Genomic DNA, 10,237 nt, shown 5'->3' with positions numbered 1-10,237 from the left:
TCTTTCTACTCATGATAGATCAATTTTCAGCTGTTAACTATCATGAGGCACCTTTGCTCTTGCAAAAATGCAAGAGCTGAAAGGTTGAAAACTTGCAAAATTGCAAAGCCATTGTGATCAGTTATGGGTGGCTGATTGTCAGCTGGATCCAGAAAGAAAGAGTTTGGCAGAACAACTCAGCTATTAAATGAGCTGGAGAGCCGGCTGCTGAAGAGCAGGAGGAGGAAGAAGGGAAAAGACTGGTCATAGGCAGTGTCCGCGTTTCAGTAAAAGTAGGATTTGATATCACTAATTCTTGCCAAGTTCCGGAAGGATCTTAAAAGGGCTCTTTCTACTCATGATAGATCAATTTTCAGCTGTTAACTATCATGAGGCACCTTTGCTCTTGCAAAAATGCAAGAGCTGAAAGGTTGAAAACTTGCAAAATTGCAAAGCCATTGTGATCAGTTATGGGTGGCTGATTGTCAGCTGGATCCAGAAAGAAAGAGTTTGGCAGAACAACTCAGCTATTAAATGAGCTGGAGAGCCGGCTGCTGAAGAGCAGGAGGAGGAAGAAGGGAAAAGACTGGTCATAGGCAGTGTCCGCGTTTCAGTAAAAGTAGGATTTGATATCACTAATTCTTGCCAAGTTCCGGAAGGATCTTAAAAGGGCTCTAAGAATCTGGACAAAAATAGACCCACGTGGGGGGCCTGGGTGGCTCAGTGGGTTAAGCCTCTGCTTTCAGCTCAGGTCATGATCTCAGGGTCCTAGGATCAAGCCCCGCATTGGGCTCTCTACTCAGCAGGGAGCCTGCTTCCCCCTCTCTCTCTGCCTGCCTCTCTGCCTACTTGTGATCTTTCTGTCAAATGAATAAATAAAAAAAAAAATCTTAAAAAAAAAAATGAACCCACGTATTTTGAAGAAAGTAAAGGCCTATCCTTTTAAGAAAACGATGAAGAGTAGCTCCACATTTATCCTTAGTATGTGTTACGCGCTGCCTTCTTTCTTAAAAAATGTACTGAAATATGTGTTTGGCTCCATTCATTCATTCTGAGTCTCCTCATGTCTGTGAGATTCTTGCATTTTGTAACCTGGAGCAGTTTCTTGCTTTTTCCTTCATGTGGCTAGAACTTCCTTAAATATGTATACTATGCTTTATTTGACTTTTGTGAATGAACATTAGGTTATTTACAGTTTTAGGCAATCACAAATAAAGCTGCTATAAACATGCTTGTTCAGCTCTTGTGGACATAAGCTCCTATTCTACCAGGGTAGATTTTTAGCGGTGGGACTGTTGGATCAGAGGGAGATGTATATTCATCTTCAATAGACACTGACCACCTTTTCCTAGTGTGGTTGTATTAATTCACTCTCTGACTAGCAATGAGATTTCTAGTTGCTCTGCATCCTTGCCAATAGTTGGCTTTGTTAGCCTTTTATGAGCTATTGTGGGGCTATGTTGGTCCCACTGTAGTTTTAATTAGCATCTTCTTGTTGAATAATGATGTAAAACACTTTTTTTCTTTTCTTTTTTTTTTTTTTTGCCCATTTGGTATCTTTATGACATAACTGTTTAAATCTTTTGCCCATGAAAAAAAAAATGGTCTGGTCCCTAGGTGGCTCAGTTGGTTAAGCTTCTGCCTCCACCTCAGGTAAAATCCCAGGATTCTGGGGTAAAAGTCCTGCATCGGACTCTTTGCTTGTCTCCTTACTTCTTCCTCTACCCCTCCTCCCACTAGTTCTCTCAATCCCTCTCTCTCTCTCCTCCCAAAAAAAAAAAAAAAAAAAAAAAATTGTTATCTTTTTCTTATTGGTTTGTCAGAGCTCTTTATTGTAAAACATTCTTTACATATATATGTCTGACTTAAACTTTAACCCAGTGAATTTGGTCCTTCATTATCCTCTTTTAATAATGGGAGAACCAGAGGCACATGAGATTTTAAATTAACTTACCAAGATGAAATAGCTTGTATGCAGAATGCTGGTATGATTGCAAAATTCCTGCTTTAACTACTAGGTTATCCTTTCTCTCCCAAACAGCGACAGATCCTCCAGGTTTCCAGGTTACAAAGAGGTCAAACTTAAATCTGTTTCTACCCATCAAAAGAGTCTACAGACCTCTTATAATTTTGTGAGGGCCAATGAATTCTCAAAAGATCTCCACAGCACAAGAGTAGGTCCTGATGAGTGCACGCGTGGCATCTGGGTCCCTAGAGCATCCACCCAGGGGAACAGCTCTGACCTCTGTATCTTTGGATGGTGCTATATTTTCTTCTGATAAACGGCAAAACCAGGAACTTAAACTCAGTTGGTCATTAAATATTTGTTGACTTTTTTTTTTTTTTTTTTTTTTAAGAGAAAGCTGTTAATTCCAGTGTCTCTGCCAAATTTCACTAGGGTACATTAATGCTGCAGGTAGGAGGAAAGTAAATTGGCAGAGAAGTTAAATGTGGTCAGTCCTTTCTATCTAAATCCCCTTATTAGCTTCACTTAAATGAAGGAGCACTTTGCCTGCCTTCCTGTCCTTGTGTGAAATGCCATGAAGCTACGGAAATTCTACTGAGTTCTGCCGAAGAAACTGGTTTCTTTTCAAAGAGTGAAGTGATCTTATTATATCCTTTACATTTCTGAAATATCTGTAAAGTTTAATTAGGTAATGTATTGTAATGCTTGCCAAGGTCTCAGAATAGAGGATGATACTGATTATTACAAATTACTGATTATTTTTCATTTTCAAGATGTTTAAAATACTGAAAGAGCGGGAGCTACAAAAATTTGTAATGTTCATCAAACTTTTTCAATGCAAATCAAAAATATAGTATGCCTGAGATAATCTTTGCTAAAGGCAAAAAGAGATCTTTATAAAGGTAATATAAACTCAAATATCTGTTCTTAATCAGTATGCTAATGTTTCTTTAAATATATTGTGTCAAACTGCCTAATAAGGTAAAGTCAAGAACTGAATGCTATTTGCAATTTCCAAATAACATCAGTCATTACCAATTGCCCTAGGCTTTTCTTGGGCCAACATTATACGTGATTGAATAATTCTCCTTTAATTAGTACAGTAATGAATAAGTATACCTTCTAAGCTTTGGTTATTTAGATGCAACTTAATTTCCAAGTCTAAGTCAGAAGAACCAGCAGCTGTCTCTTATAGAACATAAAGTATGTTTCTATTTTAAAAATGAGAGCTATGAACAGTTAAGGATTTATGAAGAACTATGAATTTAATTGTTAGGTTTCTGTGTTCAGTCCAAAAGGCAGAGCTGGTCAATGGGAAATACTTTTCATACCCTTGAATTAAGTACCTCAAAATTCATCAATAACAAAGAAAAATCCCACAGTTATAAACTGGTTGGTTTAGATACATGCCAGATCTAGAAAAACAAAATCAAACTTAAAACTACCTTGCCTGAAGCGCTGGGGTCACAGAATTCCCTAAAAATCCAGATATGTTACTATTATAATATATAACAGTTACAAGTAATATATAAAATACATAACAGTTACAAGTAAAAATGATTTCTTCTTTAAAATTCAACATAAAGTCTGATAAGACCTGAAAATTTTATAAAACTCTACTTGTTGGCATTAGGAATCAATGGAAAGCTAAAGAAACTGCATTCTAATAGGACTATGAGGATGTTACACATGGATGTGTCACATTCAAAGTCATACATTCAGAATACCTACGTGCCTGGATTTAGTATTTTTAATGTAAACAAAATAGCTATTCTGAATATTTATTATTCTTTATTTAATGGAAAGTACCCATCTCCGTCTTTCCTGCAGAGAAACTTTTGTGATCACACTGAAATTAGAGCAAAATACACAACAGCAAATTCCCAGTGTTATCCAAAGGGTATTATATTTGAAAACCAAGTGGTTTTCACTCATGGTAGTTCTACTCTAGTGCACTCAAATACTATCTGCTGCTCCTGGTCCTGTTACTCAGTCTCCAGTACCTTGGTGATCAAATACTTGTGTGATTTTGTTTTTAATACAGTCATCCTACCCTGTTTCCCTTTGCATTTACTACGGAGAAAAATCTTTCACAGTGTGATAAGACATCCCCTTATCTAAAGTATCTCTAGTATCCATTAAGCAAGTATTCTAAAATCATATTTTCTTTTTTTGTCTTTCTTTCTCACCTTCTTTCTCTCTTTCTCTCTCTCTCTTTCCCTTCCTTCCTTTCCCTCCCATCCTTGCCTCCTTCGAGATTCATGCACAGGGTCGCACACATGCATGTGCATGTTGTGGGCAGTGGCAGCAGGAGAGGGAGAAAATCTACAGCAGACTTCCTGCTGAGCTAGGAGACCAATATGGGGCTTGATCCCATGACCCTGAGATCATAATTTGAGCCAAAACCAAGAGCCGGACCCTTAATCAACTGAGCCACCTAGGCACCCCATACATTCTTTCACTTAAGATAATATTTTTGATGAAATGTAACTACTGGCTCAAAGAGGATCAGGACAGATTTAGCACATGTGATTTAAGCTGAAATGAGGTTAAGGCAAGTGAGGTACAAAGGGTATGAAATTTAAGGGCCTTGAGAATGAATGCCTCCCTCAATTTTGTACCCTGTCCGTCCCTGGCCTTACTTAGTCCCAGCCCTGCATACGATACAACCACTCAGAGAGGATGGGGCTAGATGAAAAGACTAAACAGGAGCCTTAAGGGGACAAGGACCGGAAACTCAAGAGGGCTGTGTGGTCATAGAAGGGAGGCTCTAAAGGGAAGATAAGGAGAAAGAAACTGAAATGTAGGACCACCAAAGACAAAGTCTAGTAGAATACTAGACAGTTTTTCCTTGAAGCCACAATTAGAAACCATATTCTGAAGAGGAGACCAAAAAGAAATACCATTATTTCATCCATTCATGATCTGAGCATATTTTGGCTATTACTTGAAGTGTTAGCTTCATTTTAATTCTTTAGGTTCAAATTAGTTTCTTGCTAACATTCTTGTATTATCTAGCATTTTCCCTTTCCAACACTCATACAGTTTTAATTATTTGCTTGAGATTTGTCTTGTTTGTCAAATGGAAGCTAAAGGTATGCAGAGATCTCATTCACTACTGGAATATTGGCAGTACCTGCGACCTATTAGGTACTCATAAATAATTGTTAAATGGCCTTAAATCTTCTTGGAATCACCGGTCCACTTAGAATTTATAGTGTTGTTACCATGTTTCTTCATCTTCTTGTCCTTCCAAATGGACAAAAAAAGATAAGTTTGGATCTTGCAAATAACTGAAGTCAGAAAAAAAGAGCTTGAACATACTAATGGTGACTATGAAAATTCTTAACTTCATTTTTCTTATTGAACCTTGGTAATACTTTATATATTCTAGATGCAAGCCCTTTATCAGATATATGCTTTCCTACTATTTTCTCCAAGTCTGTGGCTTGTGTTTTTATTCTTGTGACAGTGTCCTTCAAGGAACAGAAGTTCTTGATTTTACAAAGGCTTATTTCCTTTCTTTTAGAGATTGTGTTTTTTAATGTCATACTATGAAATCTTTATGTAACCACAGCTGCAAAAATTTCCACCATGTTTTCTTCTAGAAGGTTTATAGTTTTAGTTCTTATTCATATGGTATATGGTGTGAGTTACAAGTCAAGATTCTGTCTCAGGATTTGTTTTTTGTTTGTGCTATTATTGTTGTTATTTTTGCATATGGATGTCTAATTGTTCCAGTACCATTAAAAAAACAAACAAACAAAAATCCCTTTATTCTCCAATGATTTCACACCTTTGTCAAAGTTCCATTTTTGAGTGTATGCTTACAGGTCTATTTCTGGACTTTCTATTCTACTCCATTGTTCTATGTATCTATCCTTTTGTCAATACCACACATTTTTGATAACTGTACTTCATAATAACTCTTGAAATCAGGCAATGTCAGTCACCAAACTTTGTTCTTATTTTTCAAAATTATTTCAGCTAATCTAGTTCCTTTGCCTCTCCTTTTAATTTTAGAATCATCTTGATGACTTCTCTAAAAAGTCCCACTGGAATTTTGAATAAGATTACAATGAATCTTTATTAAATTTGCCTGTAGCTTGAAATCCTTCAGCTGTGTCAGCAAATTCAAGTCCAGTGGCACTGCAGATAAGCTTCTGACAACGAAGAATACAACAGATCTTAAGTAAGTGCTAATCAGAGAAAGATATTAAACTACCTACCAATGATCTTACACATCCTAGGAATGTAGGAAATGTTCACTGCCCGGAGCTCCTGAGGATTCACAAAGATGAAAGAGCTACACAGGCTCTCAAGCTTAAAGGAAATACTATCAGTTATACCCAAAGAAAATAATATTACTACAGCCTTTCCATATTGTCATGATCTTTACAAAAGAAAGGATTAGTCAGGCAAAAGTTCCACTGACCTTTTTATACCCATATGCATGTATATACATATACATATATATATATATATATATATATATATATATAATCACTTGAAATTAAAATCTCTTAACCATCCACATCTAAAAGAAGGGTTTTTTGAAATGCTGGAAGAAAAGCCTCATCTTACATGGCGATATTGGCCCAGATGAAATATCAGCATCATTAGATGAGAACTTTGAGCCTGGTCTCCAAAATGTCTTTTCCCCCATGTAGTAGACCCAGCAAAACATCAAAGTATTTCATCTGGATGAAGATCTGTACCTGGTTGGCTGGTCAGTCCTGGGAGAGATTCCTGCAACTGATAAGTTGAGGTGGACGACGATGTGCCATCAGCCGTGTTATTTGATGTCATATATGCCCCGTACGTGGAGGCTGAGTAATACTGTGCATACTGGTTTTGGCCAAAGGCTGTGTAGGATGGGTAATCCTGAAAGAAGAATTGAGACTTATGTGTTCTTGAAAAAGGAATTACTTCTGGTCCAAAGAAATCACTATGGTAACTGAAAGGTTAGTATTTGGTTCCATTTATTTTAGAGTCCTCAGTTTTGAGGTGATCCTAGTGAGTTCACACAATTATGAACTACCCTGCTGGTTTCACCAACCAGGTCTAGCACATAACTCTCCAACTGCCTAAAGGCTGCACATGCCTCACGTAACCACAATTACTTATCTGGGGATGTACGTCCTAAGGTCTTAGGTGAGAGAGTAAATAAAAGAAAATAGAATAATAGAGTTTTTTACCCACACTTTCATAGGCTATGTGTCGTCTAAGGTCTTGACTTAAAGTGCCTAGTGAGGTTTTTAAATATTGAGTTTGCCTCATTTGCTAGAGAAAGAAGAAAGCATTGAGTCAACTCCTCTGTCCTGCCTTTTATTAAAAAATTATAAGAACCTTAAAGTAATCTAAGTAATCCTTCAAAATCCTCTACATATTAAGATAACAAATAAGAATTTGTTGTAATAATTTGTGTTTAATGTATCTAGCATGTTTTAGCCCAAATTGTTATCAGTGATGATAAAACTTGGTCAGGATTATGATTCCCCGATACATGTTCCTAAGGGAACAAAGATACACATTTGATGCGGTTTTCAAAAAAAGGAAAATCTTTATGTAAGTAAATATCTGTATAAGCAAATATATGTATTATCAGAAAGGATTAGGTAGAGATGACCCTTGACTAACATGGGTTTGACTGCATGGGTCCACTTATATGCAGATTTTTTCAATAAATATAGAATATAGTACGGTAATGTATTTTCTCTTCCTTATGATTTTCTTAATAACATTTTTTTCTAGCTAACTTTATTGTAAGAATACAATATATAACACCTATAACATATAAAGTCTACGTTAATTGGCTGTTTAAGTCATCAGTAAGGCTCCCTGTCAACAGTGGGCTATTTCAGTTAACTTTTAGAAGAGTCAAATGTTACACATGGCATTTTGACTGCATGGGACAACCCCCATGTTGTCTAGTTCAACTCTAGTATGGCAGGAAATGAAAATTCTGTTTGTCTGCTAATTTCAAGATCTGATATTCCCCATCACCACCTGTAAGCTAAGGAAAACACCTCTCAGCAATACTTGGACAAAGGTCCTAGCAACCTATCTTTGTCAGAGTAAGACACTTACACAGGCAATGTTCAAAGGTGTTAAGTGGATTCACCCATTTAATCCTCACACCCGCCTATGTGCTATTGTTACCCCATTTTTCACTGACAGGGTCGAAGGCACAGTGTGGTGAAGTGATCTGTGTGCTCGAGGTCAGACAGCTAGCAAGTTTCAGGCTGGAACTGGTCCCCAGAGAGGCTGACTCCGACGTCTGTGTGCTGAAGCTGTCCCTGAGGCTGCTAACATCCTTACGGGAAGTTGAAGTGACTTAGAGGAAAGGTCCACACTACTAGCTACTGGTGACTAAAACATATTTTTGTATTCAAACATAGCTCAGAGATCTTCCTCCCACTACTATCACCCTAGTCCAAGCTACCTTCACTTCCTGTTGGAGCCAGTGGACCAGTTTTCCAATTTGTCTCATTTCCAGGTTTAGTTTTCTCCAGAGTGATATTTTCAAAACAGAGACTGTATGACACCATGCTCCTGCTTGGAATCCCTTAATAGCTTCCCACTGGGCTTGTGTAACCCTCACAGAGGGATACACATACAGAGCCCTGCCTATCTTTATAAATATGCTTCCCCCTCTGCCCTCCTGCACAAACTAAACGCTCCCCTTCTTGGAATTCACTGGTGCACCAAGGGTTTCACCTCTCAGAGGTGAACCCTTTCTATGCCCGAAACACCCTGGCCCTCCTTTCTTCACCAGTCTTAGGAGACATCCCAAATGTCGCTTCTACAGACAAGCCTTCCACAAAATCTTCCCTACTCAAAATTAGATGTCTATTAATATTTTTAATAGACTCCGTTCTGACTCTTCGTGCTTTCCAATTCTATATTTATTCATGCATTTACTGGTTTATTGTCTGCTTCTCTTGGCAGTTGGTGATATCCAGGAGGCCAGAACCAGGTCTTATCCACTCCAGTCCTCACTTACATGTCCCCAGCATACAGACCAGGTCCTAAGACATAATAACTACTCAATAAGTGTTAGCTAAACTAATAGACTGGCATTTCAACCATGGTCCAAGATACAGGTTGTGAGTCATATTGGAGCCACTCTATTTAAATGTTTAGATAGTATTAGATTTGTTTTGTGCTATAAATCTTTCTTCTACTTTATGAATCTTTTATAAATCCTCCCAAGTAGAACAAAGTAGTCTTTCTTTTATGCTATACACCACTCTGCCTAGTGTTTATTTCTACTATTATATTCATTATATCCTACCCTCTATTCATATTATTTTCCTATCTGTTTCGGTAGAATTGCTTCCTTCCAGACAGCAGAAAATAATGACATTATTTTTGAATTTCAATGCCTGGTCAAAAGTCTAATGAATAATAAGAGCTCAATAAATGTTTCCTGTATCAACAAAAAAGTAAGTAAAATGAAGCTACCTGGATTATCAAAAATTCTCAATATTTTTCAATATAAAATAGACATACTAGCTTTGATGTTTAATATTTTAAGAAACCATTTTTTCTAACTAATGCCAAATTACACGATTTAATTCTATGAAAAATGGTATTTTTCCACACTAATAATCACAATTTCTTTTTTGCCTTTTGTTACATTAATAAACATTAAAAGAAGGCAATTAATATAATCCCTTCAATAAATCCAAAGAGTGTACTTGTGCAATAACTTAGATTTTAGAATATATAAAAGTCTAATAACAATGTTAAAGTAAAATAGTGTATTGTCCAGCAAGGAAATCAACTACCCTTCTATCTCAACGACTCTGAACTTGACAGAACTAGGAAATAAGCAAAAAAGATTCTGAAGTGTTAGTATATTCACCCATCTCAAACGTTCATTCTCGCTCCACACACTATTCTAACAAACTAGATTTTAGAACTCACAAAAATACTAAGAAAATATAATTAAGAGGAGGACTAAGGACTACTAGAGGCAAGCACCCTGACAAAAGCAAAAATTACAGCTATCAGGAAAGTAGGAATCAAACATTTATTAAAATGAACCACAGAATTAAAAGAAAAAAAATCCAGGAGGCATTTGATTTAGTAGCAAATATTCTGTACTATCAATGTCATAACCTACTTATTGGCTGTAGTTCAATTTCTTAATTAATTTTCATAATAACTTGTCAAAAATGAAATTATATTTAGTAAAGAGTTTAAAATAATATGAAAGTACACAATATATTTTGTAGTTCTGTGCCAAATGATTAAAATAAAAATCATGGCTTAAATGTTTAAAGG

The 10,237-nt window shown here is 36.5% G+C and overlaps 1 protein-coding gene across 1 annotated transcript in view; it reads right to left on the bottom strand.

The window, feature by feature from the left end:
- Window positions 1-10,237, bottom strand: part of EYA4 (EYA transcriptional coactivator and phosphatase 4) — a gene marked incomplete at its 5' end in the record, with an annotated part of 67,374 nt that overhangs the window by 38,555 nt on the left and 18,582 nt on the right. The window contains one exon of the mRNA XM_059401572.1: window positions 6,664-6,829. Coding sequence (XP_059257555.1) covers window positions 6,664-6,829 — 166 coding nt within the window. The remainder of the gene's footprint in view (window positions 1-6,663; window positions 6,830-10,237) is intronic.

The sequence above is a fragment of the Mustela nigripes genome, chromosome 5, assembly GCF_022355385.1.
Source record: "Mustela nigripes isolate SB6536 chromosome 5, MUSNIG.SB6536, whole genome shotgun sequence".
In the NCBI taxonomy this organism is placed as follows: Eukaryota; Metazoa; Chordata; class Mammalia; order Carnivora; family Mustelidae; genus Mustela; species Mustela nigripes.
The sequence above is the reverse complement of the archived record's forward strand: the minus strand, read 5'-3'. Positions and strand labels throughout refer to the sequence as shown.